This window comes from Apodemus sylvaticus, chromosome 3, assembly GCF_947179515.1.
Source record: "Apodemus sylvaticus chromosome 3, mApoSyl1.1, whole genome shotgun sequence".
In the NCBI taxonomy this organism is placed as follows: domain Eukaryota; kingdom Metazoa; phylum Chordata; class Mammalia; order Rodentia; family Muridae; genus Apodemus; species Apodemus sylvaticus.
Genome location: NC_067474.1, coordinates 56,805,280 through 56,828,128, shown reverse-complemented (window position 1 = coordinate 56,828,128; position 22,849 = coordinate 56,805,280). Strand labels below are relative to the sequence as shown.

The 22,849-nt window shown below is 47.4% G+C and overlaps 1 protein-coding gene and 1 long non-coding RNA gene across 3 annotated transcripts in view; one reads left to right on the top strand and one right to left on the bottom strand.

Moving 5' to 3' along the window:
- The first annotated feature begins 1,800 nt into the window (after positions 1-1,800).
- On the top strand, positions 1,801-3,354 carry Sit1 (signaling threshold regulating transmembrane adaptor 1). 2 transcript variants are annotated; one of them, XM_052176346.1, is made up of 5 exons: positions 1,801-1,899; positions 2,021-2,159; positions 2,247-2,305; positions 2,447-2,508; positions 2,602-3,354. In XM_052176346.1, the coding sequence occupies exons 1-5, from the start codon at positions 1,857-1,859 to the stop codon at positions 2,833-2,835; spliced, it is 537 nt and encodes a 178-aa protein (XP_052032306.1). In that variant the 5' UTR covers positions 1,801-1,856; the 3' UTR covers positions 2,836-3,354. The 2 variants fall into 2 exon arrangements, with proteins under 2 accessions (XP_052032306.1, XP_052032305.1); XM_052176345.1 differs by having other exon boundaries at positions 2,447-3,354.
- The window catches only part of LOC127680709 (uncharacterized), a 26,616-nt gene continuing 5,813 nt past the window's right edge, over positions 2,047-22,849 (bottom strand). Inside the window, exons 2-3 of the long non-coding RNA XR_007977005.1 lie at positions 6,155-6,245; positions 2,047-2,139 (exon numbers count right to left, since the gene is read on the bottom strand). This is a non-coding gene — a long non-coding RNA (uncharacterized LOC127680709). The remainder of the gene's footprint in view (positions 2,140-6,154; positions 6,246-22,849) is intronic.

Genomic DNA, 22,849 nt, shown 5'->3' with positions numbered 1-22,849 from the left:
ACTTAGTTATTTTAACTCTACTGGTTAAAGAGTAAAAAATATTTAGTTACCTGTGGGGTTGAAGACAGTGGCAAAAACAGAACAAAACAAACCAAAACCCTAACAATTTCAAACTCTTAAAAAAACAAATTCTAGGTCTAAACATTTGTAGAGGAATCTGCTGGTGCCAAGGGCCTGCATCACTAGCTGCTCTCTAAATCAACTTCTATGTAGATCCAGTGTGTTTATTTTATTTACTTGTTTATAGCTCTATAGACAAGAGTCCAGCTGGCCTCTAATTCAGTGTCCCAGTATTATGGGCATAAGCCACCACACCTGTTTTACAATATTTTTTAAAAAGATAAGCGACAGCTGCCTTTGGCTGAGTATGCCTTGGTCCCAGTCCCCCGGAGGTGGAGAGCAGGTCAAGGCCGGCGAACTTGAGCTTGGGCTACATAAGCCCCACCCCCGACTAGTGCTGAAGGAAACACAGAAATCATAGAGACTCACCATTGTTCACCGCAGTTCCGAACTAAGATCTGTAAAACAGTTTAAAAGGTGTGTGTGTGTGTGTGTGTGTGTGTGTGCGCGCGCGTGTGTGTGAGTGTATGTGAATGTGTGTGCGTGTGTGTGAGTGTATGTGTGTGTGCGTGTGTGTGTGAGTGTATGTGAGTGCGTGTGTGTGTGTGTGTGAGTGTGTGTGTGAGTGTGTGTGAGTGTATGTGAGTGCGTACACGTGTGTGTGTGTGTGTGTGTGTGTGTGAGTGTGTGTGGCCTGGAAATTGACTGCTTGTGTCCTCTCCATTACTCTCTCCTGTATTCTTTAAGACAGGGTCTCTCACCTAACAGGGAGCACTGACGCACCTGGACTGGCTGGCCAGTGAGCTGTAGTGACCCCCCTGTGTCCCCTCGACCATGGAAGGCTGAGGTTACAGAAGTGTGCCACTGAGCCTGGCCTTTATATCGGTGTTGGAGATTCAAACACGGGTCTTCGAAATTTCTAGGCAAGTCCTTTAGCGACTGAGCTATTCCCTGCTCTGCCCCACCCCCACCCCTGAAACAGAGTTTCACTGAGTAGCGCTGGGATCCTCTACCAGTCTCTCTGGCAGGTGAATAACTGCACAGACAGGCCCAGTCTGCCTGAGTTAGCCTGAGTCAGAGATTCCCTTAATGTAATTAATGTAGTGACAGGGCCTCACACACAGTTTGGATGTTTATAATACTAGTAACAACAGCAGCAGCAGCAGCAACAACAAGAGTACACAGATATCTCTCAACTGGGCATAGCGGTTTTCCATGGCTGTAATTCCAGAACTTGATTGGTGGAGGAAAGAAGGTCAGGAGTTCAAGTTCGTATTGCGTTTGAAGCCAGCCTGGGCTACAGAAATAAATACAGCCATTTCCGGTAGTGGAACTGTGAGTTCTAAAGCCAAGATCATCGAACATATGTCTCCCTCATGGCAACGTGAGCCAGAGAGAAATGGTGGACATCCCGTGGCTACGGGCGCCTGTCCTCGTTAGTCCTGTCTCATGCCACCTCTGCTCTTCGGAGCCTCCGTGGACCTAGCTGGGCGCGGTACCGAACACTCAGGCCCGAATCTACGCCCTGCTGAAGGGGACTCAGGGCCTCGGGGATTTCAGAGAGCTGTGAGCTAGCGCAGGGCGATGCAGGTGCAGGCACAGGGCGGGGTCTTTGTTCTTTTGCCTGTCCCTCCTCTCTGCCTTCCTCTCCGGAAACCATCAAGTTTGACACTGTCAGTGTTGGCGATGCTGAGCTGTGGAGGCCAGGTTTAAGGAGACTCTGGGCTTGTGGGGGGCTGTGACAGCTGTCAGGCGGTAAGCAGGACTGACCGGCGACTCTCACACCAGCAGCAGTCATGAGCAGAGATAACTGTACCGCTGCTCAACAGCTAGCACAGGGTAAGCTGGGCGGGGCGGGGACTCCTGGGGGAGGGGTTATATGGTTCCGTGTTCTTGCTGATCCTGGCTGGGGAAGGGGCTTGTGGAGGTTAGAAACAGCCACACCCACTCACATCCACAGGGATCCCCTCCATAACCCAGGCGTGGGGACTGTGGGCCCTCTTAGGAGTCGTGACAATCCTGCTTCTCATCTCATTGGCTGCACTCTTGTCCCAGTGGACTCGTGGTCGGAGAAGGAACCTGGAGGGACAGGGGCCACCGTGAGTGAAGGATTAACTGGGATGGGTTAACTGAGAACTCCCTCTTAACTAAAAAGTCCCCATTCTCTCTCAAACTCTATGCTGCAGCTCTGGAAGATCCGTGGAAGAAGTTCCCCTGTATGGGAACCTGCACTATTTACAGACAGGTAGGCAATGTGGTCAGGGAGGAACAGGGCACAAGGGCAGGCTGCTAGTACCCGGGATGGAGATGGAGAGAAAGGAGACACAGGTGTGGGGGTGGGGGGGGGCAACCGGGAGCTCATCAGATCCCTGTGCCCTTGTCCCAGGTCGGCTGTCTCAAGAACCAAGGTCAGAAGAGCAGGACCCATCCTCCGGAGGTCCTGCCCGGGTGAGTCAGCTGGCCGAAGAAAAGGGCCAGGAAAGAAATGGGGAGCGTTCCCGAGGGTGCAGAGCCCGGCTAACAGCCTCCTCGCATCTCCAGGGGGCAGAGGAGGCCACGTGCTACACTAGCCTGCAGCTGCGACCAGCTCAAGGTCGGATCCCCAGCTCTGGAACCCCCATCAAGTACTGTGAGGTAGCACTGGACTCTGAGCCAAAGCCCCAGGCCCCAGGCCCTGAGCCAGAACTCTATGCCTCCGTGTGTGCCCAGACACGCAGAGGCCGGGCTTCCTTCCCAGATCAAGCCTATGCCAACAGCCAGCCGGCACCCAGCTGAGGAGGACCTGGAACTGTGGGCACGTTTGGCTAGGCTACTGGGTCAGGGACTCCTGTTGCCCTGGCTAGGGCATGTCGAGCTTCTAACCACCTCCAGGACGTTGAGACTTTGCTGACAGGTGATGACGACCTCCCCTGAACTTCCTAAGTCACATGACAACGTACAGACATCTCAGAGTGTGAAGGCTCCTGGTTTCCTGAGGATGGAGTTGCAAAGGGAGAGCCCCCCGCATTTGTCTTTCCTATGCTCTCCTGTAAATTTCTGTGCCCCCCAAACTCTTTGCTCATACCTTTCCCTCCTTTTAGGGTTTAACCAGGTCCCCTCTAAGCTTACCCAGATACCTCATTGTCTCCTCAGACACAGGAAGTGGGCAGGAGGAGTGGGTAAGAACCAGAGAGGATGTGGGTGTGTTTCATGCATGGGAGCCCACATCTGGAAGGCTCCAAGGGTCCCAAGTTTGCTTTCTGACCTGAAAACCCTGGACAGAGTCCCCTGGGTTCCAAATAAAGTATCTCAAAAAAAAAAAATGTTTGTCTTTTACCCAGGTCTGTAACAGACTTCTAAAGGGTGTGTCTGCGCCGGGGTGAGCTGTGGCATTGTGTCGAGCATTTCTGGGGGTGCCTAGCTGGGGAAGGATTGAAGAGGTAGATGCTGAGGGTGAAAGACTGAAGCCCTGCTACCTAGGTGCTACTCCAGATCCTAAAACATTCACAGGACTCATACTCAGTGCCACCCTGTCACTACTGGGGTTGAAAACTCGCCGGTCCTGAACTGCTCTGTCCGTTACTTCTGTATCTGTCTCCCCCCCCACACACACACACACATTCTGGCCTACCTCCTTCATCAGCTTCCACAGCCATTCTCCCACATCCCTATAAGTGCCACCCACACCTGTGTTCCATGGCTGGCCTCAAACCCAGAAATCCACCTGCCTCTGCCTCCCAAGTGCTAGGATTAAAGGCGTGCGCCACCACTGCCCGGCCCTTCTTCTTCTTTTAAATATTTATGTAGAGCTGTCTTCAGACACTCCAGAACAGGGCATCAGATCTCATCACAGATGGTTGTGAGCCACCATGTGGTTGCTGGGAATTGAACTCAGGACCTCTGGAAGAGCAGTCAGTGCTCTTAACTGCTGAGCCATCTCTCCAGTCCCAATTCTACCTTCTTAATTATCCCTTACAGTCCTGGCCACAGCTTTGCTTGTCACTACTTATGTTTAAAACCTCTATCCAACATGTTCTGCCACCCACCCACCGCCTGCTTTATTCTTAGCCTGCACTATGCAGCACGCAGTAGTTGTAGGCAGGTCGGCAACAGATCAGGACCCGTGGGTGTGAGAGCCAGGCTGCCCGAGTTCAAAGTCTACACCTTCCTCTCATCGCCCGAGTGTTCCTAAGTAACTGGGCCTCAGTTTTTGAGTCTGTATGATGAGGAAGATATTCATGTCATTAATTTTTATTATTGTGTGTGTATCTATGTGTGTATATGTGTATATATACATGTTTATGGGGGAGGGTACAGATGTGACATGTATGCGTATACATGTGGAGGCCAGAGGTTAACCTTGAATATTCCTTGTGAGGCATTGTCTAGCTTGTTGGATTTCAAATATTTAAAAATCACATTATTATTAGTAGTAATGGTGCTTGTGGGGAAGGTGATGGGGGACTGTCACATTCTGTAGAATCTGTGTGGGAGTTGGTTCTCTCCTTATACTGTGTGGGAACCCGGGGATTGAGCTCAAGTTTTCAGACCTGTCAGCACAAGCCTTTCCCCTCCCCCAAGCCCTGCACCCCCAGCCACTTTGTCAGCTTCTATCTTTGTTTTGTTTGGTTTTGTTTTTGAGGGAGGGTCCCTTACTGGGCCCTGGCGCTACTGGAGTAGTCTAGGCTGACAGGCCGTGGAGCTCCAGAGATCCACCTGTCCCCGAGTCTTCCATTCTGGGATACATACATCTGCCATTGGTGCTGGGATCCCACTTCGAGCCTTCTGCTTGCACAGCAAGCACTTTACCCATTTTACCAATTTTAAAGGGGCTACCTTCTCAGCTCTTTAAAAATTCTTCTTATTTTTATTACTACCCATGTGTGTGGGTGTGCTGTTTGCATCCGTCTGAGCACCACTTTTGTTCCTGGAGTCCAGGGAGGTCAGAAGAGGACGCTGAATCCCAAGAGACTGGAGTTTCAGACGGTTGTGAACCCCATGTGGATGCTCCGAATTGATCCAGTGCTCTTAGCTGCTGAGCCATCTCTACAGCCCCCTAAAATTATTAAACAATTTAACCTTCATGTGCATGTGCAGTCCCACAAAGGCCAGAAGAGGGCATTGCTTCTTCTGGAACTGGAGCTACAGATGGTTGTGAGCCACCGTGTGGATGCTGGGATCCAAACCAGGGGCCTTTGAGAGAGCAAGTGCTCACAATACTAAGCCTATTCTCCAGACCCTTGCTCTTCAACAAGAAAAAAAAAAACCCAAAGCTTGTTTTATGGGTTTGATTACCATATGTAAAACACTAAGACTGTGAGTGCCCAATAACGTTAGGAATTACTAAAATGAGGAAAACTTGGAGTCCCGTGGAGGCGTTCACAGATGAAATGACTCAACAGGTACCGATCACAATGGAAGAGTGGGAAACAGTCCAGCAGGGGGCACCACAAGGCAAGGCCAGGAGGCTTCTGTAGCGTTGCTGACCAGCCCCTGCGGTGGTGCCTTAAACGAAAAGAACAAGATGAGTCTGGTACCTGACAGAAGCCGGTCGTGCCAAGGAGCTTGGATTTCCTGCTTCTGGTGACGTGGAGAAGAGTCACCGAGCGAAGCACGGAATGAGCCCAGTGGTCTCTGTGCCCTTACAAAACATCGAACAACAATGTCGCAGAAGGGATGGGGACGAAGTGAAGGATTAGACATATTTAGGTTTTAAAACAAAGTGGCAGCCGGGCGGTGGTGGCGCACGCCTGTAATCCCAGCACTCTGGGAGGCAGAGGCAGGTGGATTTCTGAGTTCCAGGCCAGGCTGGTCTACAGAGTGAGTTTCAGGACAGCCAGGGCTACACAGAGAAACCCTGTCTCGAAAAAACCAAATCCAAAACAAAACAAAACAAACCCAAAGTGGCACCCATTATACATTCATTCATCTTTGTGGTCTGAGCCCCCATCACAGAAATATAGCCCAGTTCTATACTACGTAAGCTCCGCACCCCCAACTCTCCAGGTGGCAACACACCGCTCTGTTTAACCAATCCTTGCATGCCACTGGCTGCTCTCCTCCACCTCTTCTGCAGCCCATCTATGATCCACCCCACTCCGGCCAAAAATCCAACCTGGTGAGCTCCTTCTTAGCTCCAGCTTCTCACAGCAGAACAGGGGTAGGAAAAAGAAACCGCCTTCAGCCTGAGCTCCAGCCCGACCAACCTGTTTGGGGTTTGAAGGACAGAAGAAAGAGGAAGCAGAGGTTTTCATTTCTACACTTTTCTCTCTTCCATTTGCAAAGTCCCCAAGACAACCAGAGAATAGGGAACCATGCGCTTGGTAGACAAGGGTGTCCGTGAGAAGGATGGTGGTGGGGTGCTTCTGGTCTCTGCACCTTTGAGGATGCCAACTTGGGTCTCTGTAAGGGACACCTAGGTCGCAATCAAGGACAGACACTGTGTGGGAGGGAGGAAGAGTGGTTTGGGGACAGACACCGGATGAAGGGAACCACAGCATCGGGATGTGGGCTTTTGAGGGGGGCTGTGCTTCTGAAGCTGGTTCAGAGTCCGCACCCGGAGGGTACGAGACAGTTTAGGCTTTGAGCAGGAGCTGATCGGAATAGCACATACGCACAAGCAGGAACTAGGGCGGAGTGCTCCAAGGCTCCAACACAGGAAGGTGATTTAGAACTCCAGACTGGGCTCAGTCTGGATTCAAAGCGCTCAGAACTAAGCAAGCTCCAGTGCCCCCTTCGGGCGTGAGGCGGCATCGCTACCACCTCTGCGCAGGCGTGATGCGGCCTGGATCATGGCATCCTGGGAATTGTAGTCCCCTGCTTTGGCGTTGCACTTACCTCTCACCTAGGTATAGGAGCTGGGCAAGCATTGCTCATAATTGAGTTTCTGTTTGTTTGGTTGGTTGTTGTTTTAAGTGTAGCCCCAGTGGCGTGTGATCTGAATTTTATTTTTCTTCCAATATCTGAAGCCTTTGTTCCCTGTGTTCTCTTCTTATTCCTCCCTAGCGCAGGGACCTCATTCATGCTAAGCAAGATCTACCACTGAACCACTCTCCTTCCCTTTCTTTCTTTCTTTCTTTCTTTCTTTCTTTCTTTCTTTCTTTCTTTCTTTCTTTCTTTCTTTCTTTCTTTCTTTCTTTCTTTCTTTCTTCTTTCTTTCTTTCTCTCTCTCTCTCTCTTTTTCTCCCTCCCTCCCTTCCCTCCTCTCTTCTTTCCTTCCTTCCTTTTTGTTTTGTTGTTTTTCAATACAGGATTTCTCTGTGTAGCTCTGGCTGTTCTAGATCTTGCTTTGTAGATCAGTCAGGCCTTAAACCCAAAGATCCACCTGCTTCTTCCCCTCAAGTGCTGGGATTAAAGGCGTGTGCCACTGTTTGGCTTTTTCCCCTTTCTTTTTGTCTTCTCTCTTCTCTATCATTAAGGTTTATGCTCTGGCACAAATTCTAAGCACTTAACAAGCAAACTTCGGCAACTCCCTTTCTGGTTCCTAAACCAAGGAACATAACCACACCTCTCCGGTTAGTCACCTCACCCGACCCAGTACAAGTCTGCGTACCAAGTTCCTTTCTTTGTGGATCGCCCTCCTGGTGTATCATACCAGCCGGTGGCAGATGTTTCTGGGAAGTCACCAGAGCCTTCACATCCACAGCTTTCCCTCTCACTCAGACCTCATCTTTGTTGCTCTATAAACTTTGGAGCAGAAGGAAAAGGGTTTTGGATCAAAGATGAACAACAGGAAGTTCTCAACTTCCTTACACTTACAGGTGGTGAGGGACTGTGGGCCATAGTATATAGCATATAGCATATAGCATGTAGCATATAGCACATAGCATATAGCACATAGCACATAGCATATAGCATATAGCATGTAGGCCTACACTAGGCCTGGCTAGCAGTAACCTGACTTCTCAGCTTATCAGGTGGGTTTAAACTCCAGGACCATTTTGCCTACCAGGAGGGGGCAGAGCTGGGTGGCTGTGTGAGGCCACGTCTTAATGAACTAGTCACTTAAAGCTTTGTATCTAACCAAGAGCAGAACTAGCCCCCCTTTCTGGGGTTTTTGGATTCCCTGTTTTGTTTCTATCAGAGTTAGGTTTTCCACCTGCAATCACATGAGTTCTGAGTAATTCTCTGTGGGAAGACCAGCAGAGAAGGGCTACAGAGGTGGAACAGCTGACATCTTTGTATTCAGTTCTCCCATGAGCCTCTCTGCTCTTGGCTTAAATGCACTATCATGCCATTTTCCTGAGCTGGTTATCTCCTGCACCATGTATGTCCTGGGGAAAGGGCTTAGGCCACCAGGCTTGGTGGCAAGTGTCCTCAGCAGCTGATAAGATTACGACAGATATAAGACACTGAAGGAGGCGCCAGATAAAATCGTTTTGTTCCATTCTGCTCTAGCTTTGCCGTTTGGCAGTTTTTTCCTTCCTGTGAGTCTCATGAAGCTCAGGCCAGCCTTGAACTTCTTGCCTCTGTCTCCCAAGTTTCTAGGATTCCAGGCCTGTACCATTAGGCCTGATATCCTGGGTTACTCTCCTCTGCAGACACCAGAAAGGAGAGACTCATTGACAAAATCTTTATCACAAGGGGATAAAACACTCCCTAAGTAACAGCAAAATTTGCAGGGCAGATCACCCCTCCATCCCTGCCAGAGGTGCAAACCCTTTTTGTTTCCTTTAAAAGTGCAAAGTTCCCATGAGCCCCTTGAAAAGAACCTGGGGGACACTGAACCCCTTTATTTGTTCTTGGTTGCACTGAGTAAAGCTTGTTTCTCTACCCTTTGTCCTCAGGCTCTGGTAACATCATTTAACTTAATTTTAGTGTGTGTGTGTGTGTGTGTGTGTGTGTGTTAGACTTGTACTGGAGGAGGCCAGAAGAGGGCGTCGGATCCCCTGAGACTGGAGTTGGGAGCTGCAATGTACGAGGTCTAAATTGACAGCATTTACAGGGATGACCCTCCAAGCCTCTCCATGAACATTTCCAGAGGTGGGGGACTTTGTTGCTTGATGAAGCACTTACTTCCGTTCTTTGTAATCAGATCTTCAGAGATTTTGAACCAAATCTGCCTCCTTGTTATTTTTTTTTTCTGCTCTGCTGGCTGGGCTATACCCACATAGTCTTCCTCACACGTAACAACCTGAATTCAAAGGACAATTGGGCAAATTGGAGGCCCAATAGAATGAGAGTGTCAGACCTGTGGCTGTGGTACTTGGCACCAACAGTGCAGGCTTTCAGGCTCCTGCCCCACCCATCCCTTGAGGCAGGAGCTTTCTCTGGCTCTGATTCTGTGTTTCTGAACATCTTACTTCCCAGTTTACAAACCTCCCCCACCCCCCACCTCCCACCCCCTACCTTCACCAAAAGTTGCCTGCTCCCTCACACCAGCTTCCCATTTCCTCCTTCGCCTATGACCTTGGTTGAACATTTGACGATAGAAATGGTGTACACACACGCTTTTTCAAAGTTAAGATACAGCCTGTCAGTGGGGCACACTCCTTCAATGCCAGCGCTGGAGGCAGAAGCAGGTGGATCGCTGTAAGGAGACTGTCCCTTTCATACCCACTCTGACAACTCCCAACTATAGGCTAGGAGTTAACCCAGTGTCTGCTGGTCTCTGGCAGAGACAATTCCCTGCAAACAATTCTCAGCCAAGGCTGTCTGGAAGAAAGCAGATCTTAGAAGAAGATTGCATCCAGAAGAAACCAGTACCTTGGCTGGGTTTCTATGACTTCTCCCTAAACTACCAAATTTCTCGGACTTTGTAATGAGGAGAATGCAAACCAACCCGAGGGCAGAGGGAGCCACCAGCAGAGATGGGTGAGCCCCTGCCAGAAAGTTATGTGTTTGGAAACTCAAACACGAAATACTTCCTCCAACTGCAGAATGTGATCGCAAAGCTAATAATTTCCATAGATAAAACAACAGAGTGTCTTTGCTGAAATTCCCTAAACAAGCCGAGGAAATGAAAAAGACCTATTTCAAACCATGAGACAAAAATACAGACATGCAAATTCTGTGGCGAATGATGGGATTGGAACCGAACCAGGAAATTCACCATGCAAAGGCTGTGGGTTCCCAGAGAGAAAGGAACAGGAAGGTTATAAAAATGATAGCTACTGTTTCTCTGGGCTGAGCCTCTAGACTAGGTTGATAGGAAAGGAAACACACCTAGCAGTGTGTGCAAGTAAAAAGAATGTCTCAAAACTCAAGTTTTACACCCTTGCAGCCAGCAGGCAGGTCCCAGGTCACCAAAATTGAATGTGGGCAAATGAGAGAAACGGCCTCCAACATGGACCCAGCCAAGGACTGGATGAGAGATCTGTAAAGGCTTGCAGAGGCCACAAAGTATCCCATCTGAGAAGTGGTTTTTAAGAAAACATGCTAAGCAAACAGAAGATGAATCAGAGTGGAGATGTCAAGACAGAAGACGAAGAGGAAAGAGAGAAGCAGAGGAAACAAACCCTGACCTATATATTTGTATCTAAATCTATTTATAATGTGTAATACACATGCTAAGTAAGAGCTCAAGGCAGGTGGAACTCCTTTGGGGGAAATTCTAACCAAGACTAAAATGATCTCGATTAAACGCTGGCGTCAGGTGGCAGGGATTACGGGAAGAAAACCTCACTCCAGATGAGTAAGAGAGGAGGGGGTGAGGAGACAGAAAAGTGGAAAGTGAACATAATTTAAAGGTTCCGTTTCCTTGGGCTGGGAGGGTAATCGTGACATTGTGGGATTGGTTGTATCTTTATACACTAGAAGAGTTCATGTGTCTGACAGCACAGACCCGACTGTAATTATCCAAAGGAATTTTGCTGTTTTTTTCTAGACAAAGTCTTGGTGTGTATCCCATCCTGGCCTTGAACTCTCCGTAGCTATGCCTCAGCCTTGTGAGAGCTGGGAACAAGAGAAAACAATTGCTACAGAGAAGCAAAGGCATCTCACCCCAGAGCAAACCCAAGTGAACGGAATTCTGCTGCTACAAGACTAGCTGTTTCATAAATCAAAGTCAGATAAATATTTACGTAAGGGAAACACACAGCAAAGTGATAAAGTTTCCAAATAAAGATATGATTGAGAGATATGAAGAAAAAAAATCCAAACAAACAACAAAAGCAGATGTCCAATGATTTCAAACCAGTAGAATTTAGTCTATAACCCAGGCTTAAGGGGTCAGGGCAGGGTTGCCCCTCAAGGAAACTGGATGCAATTTGGAAGCAATAAGAATTCTCTTTTCTTTCTTTAAATGTTTTTTCATTTCTTTTTCTTTTTAGCTTTGCTTTTTACTTTACTTTATGTGTATGGGTGTTTTGCCTGCATGTACCTATGTGTGCCTTATATGTGCCTGATTCCAGCAAAGGTCAGAAGAAAGTGCCGGGTCCCTGGAACTGCAGTTATGGATGATTGAGAACCACCTTGTTGGTCCTGGGAACTGAACCTAGGTCCTCTACAAGAACAACAAGTGCTCTTAACCACTGAAGCAATGTACCATCCCCCCTTTTCATTTAAAAAATCCATTGCAATTAGTTCTTTATTTGGGAGGGGGGCTGTGCCTGTGGAGGTGAGAGGAGAGCTTTCGGTGGTTGGGCTCTCTCCTTCCACCATGTGGATATGGTGTGGGGCGGGGACTGAACTCAGGTCTTCAAGCTTGGCAGCAACTGCCTTTGCCTGCTGAGCCATCTCATCAGCCAGGACAAGGGATAATTTTAAGACGTCAGTTTTCCAAAATTGACATGTCTAGGTAACATAATCCCAACCTTAAATTCCAGTCTTAAAGAAAGGGCAAGGAAACGTTTGAAAAATGTTTGGAAAATTGACTGAGGGCTAGGGAGATGGCTCGGTGGGTAAAGCACTTGTGCAAACCTGAAGGCCTGAGTTCGAATCTTCAGACCGAATGTAAAGTGACATCAAGCATCTATAACCCCAGGATTCCCACAGATGGATGGATGCGAGGTCGTGGTTCATGCCAACCCCCACACATGTGTACAAACATGTGCACACACAAAGATTATTTTTAAAAAATTACTGAGGTAAGGCTAGGAATGCATTTCAGTGGTGAAGTACTTGCCTGGCGTGCAGGAAAACCCTGGGTTCAATACCCAGCACCATAAAAAATAGTGAAAAAAGTTTCCCAAATATCAGGTTTTGTGTGAACTTCTCTTGGGAAATGTAAACAAATATCTACTCAGTGGGGCATCAATTACAAACCAAAGTACAACCTTATGGATATTCGAGTTCAAACAAAAGAGTTCGAGGCCAGCCTGGTCTACAGAGTGAGTTCCGGGAAAGCCAGGGCTATACAGAGAAACCCTGTCTGGAAAAAACCAAACAAACAAACAAAAAAAAAAAGAGTTTCTAGGGCTTGCTTTCAGAGCATGAGTGGGGGTCACTACAGGAGAAGGGATGGTCCCAAAGCAGCCACACCACTGAAAAGTCTCAACCCCATAGTTGAGCTCACACTTCGGTTGACTGTCTCCATCGCCTCCAGAGAGCAGCTTGTACAGAATTACCTTACCCACAGCTGGGATGGAAGTGTAGCCTGGCAGGAATCCAGATCAGGGTTCAGTGAACTGCTCTGCCTCGTTCTTACATGGGGGGGGGGGGCGCGTCAACAGGCTCAGTCCCCAGAGTCTCTTGCAAGTAGTAGTTGAAACTCCAAAAATAGCATGGGATGACTTCAGTGATGGGGTCTTAACATCTCGTTCTGTCTGGTGGTCAGCTCTCCTGGTTAGTTTTGCTGTTAACTCAATCTGAGGGAGTCTCAACTGAGAAATTCCCAGATCAGATTGGTCTAGGACCATGTGTGTCTTGACTGATGAATGATGTGAGTGCGGCCACTGTGGGCGGCACCATCCCTAGGCTGTAGCCCGCTGTGGGCAGCACCATCCCTAGGCTGCTGTAAGCTGAGCGTTACCACTATAGCGAGTGAGCTGGTAAGCAGCATCCCTCCATGGTTTCTGCTTCAGTTCCTAACTGAGCAAGCTCCTGCCCTGATCTTCCGCTATAGCTTCCTTATAACTATCTTTCCTGCGCACTACTTCCAGAGGCTGAAAGATACAAGAAACTCTCTGGCCCATCAGCCATTTTGAGATGTCTCTACCCGTTTGACAAATAGAAGTCACCAAAGAAGCATGCCACTCCATAACACATAGAGAAGGATAGCCCCGCTGGGCTAGCCCTCACAGATTTTCACTAAGACTTTGCCTCTGGGAAGACAATTCAGCTTCAGTTGCATTTCTTATTACCCCTGAAAGGGGCATGCATGTGTTGCTACAGCCAGGAGGCCTGCCGTTCCATAGCATATGAAGATGGCTGCCTCAGGATTCCCTTGAAGACATATCCCTCCCTCGGACAGTTGATCTTCAGGTACACATCACATCACCTACAGCAGAGACAAAGTCGCTGGTCTCCCCAAACTCATCCTGAAGCACCAAGTGCTTCTTGAACTTTTCCTGGGTAAATATAAATAAATGTGCGCTGCCCCCACATAGGGTACGATTTTACTGATGCCCAGCTCAGTGAAGCAGAGAGTTTATTTGACTCACAAAGCTTGGATGAGGAGTTACTTACAAAGAGCATGGGTGACCTCAAAGCAGTCACACCGCTGAAACATCTCAACCCAGCATGAATAACAACTTCCCCATAGCAGTAAGGGCGGAGTCCCCTTCAGTTAACCGTGTGTGTACTCTAGTACCTCCTAGAGTCACCGCAGTCAGTGGGTTCACTTACACACATCTGGGATGCCAGTGTAAGAAAGAGAGGCTGGGACCTCAGATGAGGGTCTCGTGGCCTAAGTCATGGCCTGATCCTGAGCGTTTCTTGCGAGTGGACACAGCTGCCCCGGTAAGATGGCAGGCAGTGTCCGTTACGCTGGGAGAGCATCATTCTCTGACCAGGTGCAGCCTATAAGGCAAGGTAAAGACTAAACCATGGGATGAAAGGAAGAAGCCCACACACAGTAGATGAGTGTCAGTGAAAAACGTGGCAATTTCCCTGGGAAGACATGGAAACTGTTGGTGCTGGCCCCACCCTTAGTGAGTGCCAAGTGGGGCTTGCATCCCAAGTTGGGAGTGGAGCATGCTGGGTAAAAGCAGAACCTCTTCTGCAACCAGAGAGGCTGATCCAGGCTCCAGTCTGCCCCCCATGGGTCCTGCTCATCTTTACTCTCATCCCCACTGCAGACTCTAAGCTTCAGCGCCAGACGGAGCCATGTGCTGTGTGCAGGAGTAGTGTGTACAGAACCGTGTTCCGTTTAATACATTTAAAAGATTTATTAGGCAGCTTTGTCCTGTGTGACCACCATAGGCTATACTGATGGCAGTGCCTTCTATACTTTTGGCTACAGGACAGAGCTTTTTGTCCCTAGTCTACAAACCTCTATACCATGTTTCTGCAGGAAATACTGTAGACAACTCTAACATAATGGTATTTATCTAAACAGAAAGTATTAGATGAAGTGGAAACTTAAGGGTTCTTTGGAAAGTCGGTTGGATGGTGTTGTTCTAAGGCAAACACGTAAAGGAACATTTCATTAAAGTGGACACAGGTGTGAAAGGCTAAGGCCGACTTGTGAAGGAACGTTTCACTGAAGCAGACACAGAAGAGGATGTCCTGCTAAAGCAAGCACATGAGAGGACGTGTGATGAAAGATTCCTTTTTAATGACACGCATGTATTGATCTCCCTTACATTGTGTTGTTGAGTTGCATTTGTTGGGACGCCATAGAGAGAAACACACCAAAAATCTGGTGGTGTATGGCATTTTGTTGTGGCTTCCAAGGACTTGGGCAGATTGGATGCATGTGCTGAGGCAAGGCGCGTGGAGGACGCGTGATGTGAGGAGGGTTTAAATAGGACTCACGGAGTGACTGACAGAGTTCGGCTTGCTGCTACAGTGAGCTCTATAATGCTTGTAGGTCTTGAGTCTTCTCTGATCTTCGCTTCCCCGAAAGAGGCACAGCTGAGAACGTCTCCTGGTGTCCCTCCTACTGACTGGAGCCGAGGCTGAGGCCTGGCTGTCTCTGCTAGGGCGTGTCACCGCTGTTGCTAACCCAGCTCTACTGAACTGTACTACTGGTGTTATCTGTGAGGTGTTTGCGAATGAGCGGCCACTGTCCGCTAACCTGTGAACTGAACTGCTGGTTTCCAGACAACACAGACAGGAATTACTCCAAAGAACCTTTCTGAACAGGTCCACTTCCCTGCCCCCATTCTTTCTTTTCCACTGCCTCTCGTGGATGGTGGGTTACAAGGAAGGTTAAAGCATTTAAGAACTATCATTAAAAATTGGATTTGAAGCCTGGCAGTGGTGGCGCATTCCTTTAATCCTAGCACTTGGGAGGCAGAAGCAGGCGGATTTCTGAGTTTGAGGCCAGCCTGGTCTACAGAGTGAGTTCCAAGACAGCCAGGGCTACACAGAGAAACCCTGTCTCTAAAAACAAACTAACAAACAAACAAAAATAATAGGATTTGAAAAAAATTAAAGTTACAATTAGACACTAGGATTTTTTTTTAGCTCCATTATGATATTGTGTATTCTCTTTGTTGGTAACCAGAATGTTGTTGTGAGGAGGTGTGTGTATGGGTGTGTGTATGGTAGGACATGCCTGCAATCTCAGCATGTGGCAGATTAAGGCAGAATTATCATCATGAGTTCAAGACCAGCCCATGCTTCAGAGTGAGACCTTGTTTCAAAGTCAAGTCAAATCAAGTCACACAAAAACCCAAGCCAGTCCACGCTGTTCTATGTCATGTAACCATGTGCGTGTGTGTAAATGAACACACACACACATCCTAATGGCTATAATTCTATTATTGGGCCTGGACTGACTGACGTACTAGATGTAAGACAGGGGTGTTTATTGTATTATTCTTTCAACTTTACTTTAGGCTTATTTTTTTTTCAAGGCAAAATTTATGTGCAAAGGATTTTGTTATAACTTCAACAGAGCAAATTCAACTTTGCTATTTTCTATATGAAAACATATCGACATTCACTTGGGGTCCAGATGTGCGGTTTAACCTAGAAGGGGATCCACTTGCTATCCAGGGTGGAAACAGGCTGAAAAGCAACAGGAAGTTCTGAGAGCCACTATGGAACGTGTGCCCTCACCTAGGGAGGACGCCCATAAGGTCCTACAGCAGTTTCCATGCCCTGGCAGTGTCTGACACTTCACACTTGGCTCGGAAATTAACTTTATGCAGTCATCAATTCTCAAGTCAGTTTCTTTAAAAAGAAGGAGGAAGAGGCCAGTGAAACATAAAATCCCTACTATGCAGTTTCTTCTAAACGGAGTTGCTGTTCATTTTCATCTTCTGCCGTCTGCTCTCGACTCTGTTAAGCAGTGCTTCACGGACAAGACAGTTTGCCTGGTTTAACCCAGACTTCATCAGACTTCATCCTGAGCCCCACAACTGGATCTTTTCCCAGCTGGTGGTCAAGGGGCACAGGGCACCAAGAGCCCCTGGAGCATCCTTACTGTGTGTCCCCGTTCTGTGTCTGTCATTTAGGGCCAAGCGCCCCTGCCAGGCCCCTTATCCACCTCAATGTAGGAGTCTCGAGTCGGGCACAGTTGCCGTAAGAATGGACTCTACTCTGTGGGGCAGCAGAGACTCCCTGGTGCATGCCTTTGCCACCAGCTCCTGAGTGGTCATCTCTGTGATTTCCGCTCAAGTGTCATTGGAGGGGCTCACGCCACGTTGATTTCTGGACCGCGTGATGTGATGGAGCGTTCAGTTCCCCACTCACTTCTTTTAACCAGCTGGAGCTGAGGGGATGGGGGTGTCACAAACCACAATGTTGGGGTGTCCAGGGCTGCCTCATTGCCAGAGTTTTGCTCCCTTAGAAGAGTTGTGGAGCCAGGGTTAGAAACAGATAACAGGCTTGGGAACAGCCTTCTGTCTCAAGCTCTCCTAGTCAGCTAGTGGGTTTATAACAAGTTGACAACAAGCAACAGCGATTGCTAAGACCGTGCAAGTGTGAAATGCTTAATAATCTTTTCTCTCCTTAAATGGATAGACTCTCACCAGCTCAGGCTGTGGGCCACAACTATTGGAAAACATTTCCAGTTCCATTAGGAACAGAGACACTGTTCAGTAGCAAAATTACAGTAATGAAATATCAACAAAAATATTTGTATGGCCAGGGGTCACCGTGAGGAATTGTATTAAAGGCTCACAGCATTAGGATGGTTGAGAACCACTGCACCATGTAGTTCTGGTCTGCAGTTTACTTAGTAGACTCTACTACCCTAAATGTTCCTACACGAATCCCTGCTGCCTGTCAATGTGTAACTGTGCCTGACAAAATGTAAATATACTTAAAAAAAGAAAAAAAGGAGCTGGGTATAGTGGTACATACCTTTAATCCTAGCACTCAGGAGGCAGCTAAAGGTGGATCTCTGTGAGCTCAAGGCCTGTCTGGTCTATGGAGGCATAATTTTTACTTCATTGAGTTCTTATATCTACCACCCTTCTCCACCCCAATCCCTTCCAATCCCCCAACACTAGGTGAGTGAGAAAGAAGCTGAAAGGGACGGGACATGGGTCTCTGTAGACTATTTCTTACTGATTCAGGGCATTGAGTTCCTAGGGCAAGTCCATTCTTTGTAGGCATATAGTTTTTCACAACAACTTACATTAATAAGGGTTTGTCCTCCCCTCAAGTCCACCACCCACCAGAGGTAGTGGAAAGGTATTAGGCTATGGGGAAAGAGGACCTGCTTAGAAATAGTTCTTTGGGGTGATTTGTTGTTCTCAGTCCAGTCCACTGGCAAACACCAAACACAAATCAGCGAGGGTGCTTCAATCCACAGGGCTCACCAATCGCTGAGTCCCCTGAAGCAGCAAGAAGCAACAGGAACCTCACGAGAAGTTCTTTGGCCAGTTTCTCTCTATGAAGTCACCACAAGCAGAGCTCAGTAACTCAAGTGTAAGATGAACCAACTGATACGTGTGTGTTGTCAGTGGAGACTAATGACGTGGAGCAAGGCAAGCCTGCTCCAGCTCCCACTGTCTGTGGGGTCAGATTTAGATCCCTTCTAAACATCATGGGTCCTTTCCCGTGTTTGCTATAGCAAAACATTCTTTCACCTGTGTGCCCCAGCAAAACATCATCTGACATAACTTTCCAAAGAAACCAGAAGTTTCCACTTTAAATCTTTATTGTCAGGATATCGTCAAGCCAGCAATCCAGCAAACCAGAATCCAGAAACCAGAAAATGAGCAAACGCAGCAGCAGCAGCAGCAGCAGCAGCAGCAGCAGCAGCAGCAGCAGCAGCAGCAGCAGCAGCAGCAGCAGCAGCAGCAGCAGCAGCAACAGCGGCGACAGCAGCGACTGGGACTGGCCGCAGCCTCTCAGGGCTCTCGCATTTATACCTTCTCACAAGTCCCCCGGGAATTCCAAATGTAAATTATCTGCATCTGGAAAAAAGCCACTCCCCTCCGAGAGCAGGAGACAATCACAGCTAGCAGCTGACAACAATCTGAAGCGGCCCATCGCCCTCATCTGGGATAAAAACAATCACATAATGTAACTAGGCTTTTAAAGAAACCAAAATTATCACCACTTTTCCCCACTTTAGTCCAATAATGACCTTGTCTCTAACATCAATCAACTATAAACAATAAAATCAACTATGAGAACTATCAGATAAGAATTTTCTTTGTAATGTCCAGTCCATTTGGAGAAAGTATTCCACTCCCTATCCCACCCTGGTGAGTCCAGAGTTCTGTACCTAAATAGTTTTCTTAACTTCCATTTATCAACCTAAAAAACATCTTTTAGATCTTAAAACATTTTTTCTAAAGATTTATTTATTTATTGTATGTAAAGTACACTGTAGCTGTCTTCAGACACTCCAGAAAAGGGCATCAGATCTCATTACAGATGGTTGTGAGCCATCATATGGGTGCTGGGATTTGAACTCATGACCTTCAGAAGGGCATTCAGTGCTCCTAACTGCTGAGCCATCTCTCAAGTCTGACCTTAAAACATTTTCATAGATCCTAAACAACTCAAGCTTTTGTGTCTTTAACCTTTAATAAGGAAAACTGTAAGACTGTAACTATCTAGTCCCCAACCCCATCAGAGACCGGAGAAGGATAAATACTACCTGAGTAACAGGAAGAGCAAGCAGCTTCCAAAACAGTTTAGATAGAGATAGTATAGTCAGAGACTGACGGCTGCCTGTCAGTCACCCAAGGTTCCTGTGTGTCAGTGGGCATCCAATCTTAGGTCAGAAGACCCAGAATATCTGACAGACTTATCTGTGAAGCAGGAGTTTTGAAGAATTGGCCTACCCTGTCTTGGCAAAGTTGGCGGTTGACCTCCCAGTGTCCTGCTTATCCACAGTTTGAACAGCATGTTATTTTATTTTATTTTTATTATGTATGTATTTACTTATTGCCTAGCAGCCACCTTTGCTACAATTAAAGCAAGCTCCGGGTGGAGGTTCTTCGATGGCTGACATCTTCTTTGAAGTAGATTGGGGGCTGCCAGGAGCTCCGGTGACTCTGTCAGAAAGGCATTTTATTATTAAAACATCTTAAATGAAACATTCTGCAGATCTCTAAAGTGCATGAGGACCTCTATCTAAAGGATGTCTGACTAGACCAAAGCTGCTTGTTTCTTGCTATTTACTTTTCACTTTGAAAACATATCCAGGAGGCTGAGTGAAGCTCATTTCTGTAATTAGCTAAACTCAGTATCTTGATAACTTAAGGTGACCAATTCCTAATTATCCTAAGCAGTTTTCAGTATCATCTTTCATAGAACTAGAACTTTACATTTTTTAAATGACTTGCATTCAAATTATATGCACATATACCTTAAACAAGTTGGATCATATTTAGAGTATGTTGTAGCAAATAAAACCTTAAATTTCTATCAGTATACACTATCAATATACACTAATCCATACCAATGTAAAATATTTGAGACTTGTTGCTTTCTTAGTCTAAGGGAGATAGAATAACCCACATTTCTTTTTTCTTTTACAAGGAGATACATAGTTTACCCTTTTTTGTCTTTATATTCCTACTGCCCTTGAAGTTTAAGGACAGTAAGCACCAGGGGTTACTTTGTAACCTTGAGTTTCCCAGCATAGGGCTAGAGGTAGATGAGTAGTACTTAGTTGAGGTTTTTTTGCTTGGCTGATCAGAGGGAAATGCTCATATTTTTGCCACAGGGGCCTTGAGAAAACAGTGCCCCCATTAAATTTCCTGATGGCAAGAGACTGCCTTGTATGTCCCTGCTGGCCCTGCACTCATTACCCTCTGCCACAATGCCCGCACACCCTGGGAAGCCTAGGTGTTCTTTCTGGTTTATAGCTCAGGAAACCATTGCCACCAGAAATGGTTTGTTCTCTTCTCTGGCAGAAAGTACGGTATTTTTTTGCAATTAACCACACTGGACATTTTTGAGCTCTGAGACTTTAGCAGCTTGGTCACAATTTCCTTGTAAATGACAGGATTCACTGCAGTTAAAGAACCGGTATTTGATATCTGAGACGTCTAGCTATAGCTTGTCCTATGGTGCAGGCATGATTGCTCGAGAGAGACAATGAGTTGTGTCCCTTATCCATTTGTTCATTGGTGCTGCTTCTATCTTTAATGGTCTAATAACTCTTTTTACATCTGGTATTGGCATTCTCAGACACAAAGATCTCTATCAGTACCTGTCTCCCATCAGGGTCTGATATGGCTTTGTTCACACCAATCCTGCAAGAAAGCTGTGAAGGCTTTGCTTTCCCAGAGCCTTGTACAGTCTCAGTGGACGAGGTGGATCCTTTCCTGGGTTCCTCAACCTTCTCCCAACTCCCAAGGTTCCCCCCCCCCACCCCCGGCAGGGTTTCTCTGTGTAGCCCTGGCTGCCCTGGAACTCACTCTGCAGACCAGGCTGGCCTTGAACTCAGAAATCCTCATGCTTCTGCCTTCCAAGTGCTGGAATCAAAGGCGTGCACCACCACTGCCTGGCTTCCCAAGCTCTTAAAGCTGCCAAGCAACATTGGCATATAGTGATATCAGCAAGTTGAATCCATTCTTGTAGGGCGGAATACCGCCCTCCACCACGCAACTGATCTTTAACCATATTCATTTCCCTCGCTCTGTTTCTTTGTTCAGTTGTCTTGACTTCCTCCTTCTACCACATTAAACACTGTAGCTGCTGACCAGCCTCAAGCACAGCTGTCACCAAACCTTTCCATGTTGGGGGAATGACTATTTTGGGTAGCCCAGTTACTTAATATTTGTTTAACATAGGCGAATGCATTCCATAGGAAATAATAGCCTCTTTAAAATGCTTCAGATCTGTCATTTCTATAGAACAACATACTATCATCATAATCATGATCAGCACCATTGGAAGATATGTGCTGCATAATTACTAGGAAAACGGATGGTGACCTCATAACCCCAGGCCCTCCTCTGGCAGCACACTCGGCCCATAACCCTTCCTCTTGAAACTGGCTGGTTTTTTATTTTTTGTTTTCCCCCTGTCACCCTGCACAGCCTCCTGCTCCTCCTGACTCCCCACTCTTCCCAGGGGCTGCGGGGACTTGAAACCGAAACTGCACCATGCAGGGCAGGGCCAAGATCTGCCCTCTAGCCCTGTTGGCTTCCCTCTTTCATCCTGCGGGAAGCAGACTCTCCATCACCAGGTTCCCCTTTCTCTGGCACTGATCATTTCCCAAGCACTTCCACGTTTTTACCCATAACCTCTCCAGTTGCACGGCCAATTCTGCAACCCTTTCAAAATTGAGAGAACAGAGCAACTGTTCTGGGTTTCCCAGTTCATCCAGTTTTTGTTTCTCAGACCTGCCCATATCCTTGCAATTTTTTAAATAGTGCAACCGTTCTCCCAAAATTTTTTGAGATAAAATACAGGAGGAAGAGGAGGAGGAAGAGGAGAAAATCACTTTGGGGAACAAAGCAGGGAAAACCCAGTGTCATCAGCAATAAATTTTTGCTGGCGTTCCAAAACAGAATATTCCTTCCTTCATACCCTGTCGTCTCCTCTACAGCATTAGAAACCAAGTTTCCCATTCTGCCTAGCCTTACTTTGGGCACCACTGGTAGGTGTACTTTTTTGTGCTACTTTATTGGAGTCTTATATCTACCATCCATCACTCCAATCCTTTCCAACCCCCAACACTAAGGTGAGGAAGATGGATAGAGGGGAAATAGGGCCTAGCTCTCTCTCTCTCTCTCTCTCTCTCTCTCTCTCCCCCTCTCCCTCTCTCTCAGATTATTTACTTATTTAATGTATGTAAGTACACTGTAGCTGTCTTCAGACACACCAGAAGAGGGCATCAGAGCTCATTACAGATGGTTATGAGCCACCATGTGGTTGCTGGGAATTGAACTCAGGACCTCTGAAAGAGCAGTCAGTGCTCTTAGCTGCTGAGCCATCTCTCCAGCCCGCTAGCTCTTCTTAGACTAGTTTCTACTGACCAGGGGCATCGGGTTCCTACAGGCAAGTGCAATCTTCATCAAGTTATTTCCAACCAGCAAACCAGCAATCCAGTAAATGCAACACTAGGAACCACCACCAGCAGCAGGGGAGCAGTGGGGGGCAGCAGGGAAGCAGGGAGGAGGGGGGAGCAGGGGAGCAGCAGGGGGAGAGCAGGGGAGGAGCAGGGGAGCAGCATTGGCAGCTCTCTCAGGGCGCTCACATTTATACCTTCTCCAGAGTCCCCAGAATTCCAAACATAAACTCTCTGTAGCTGGCAAAAATCACACCTCTCCTAGAGCATGAGACAAATCATGATGCCTGTGGACAATTGGAGGCAGCCATACCCCACACCTGGGGTCAAGAT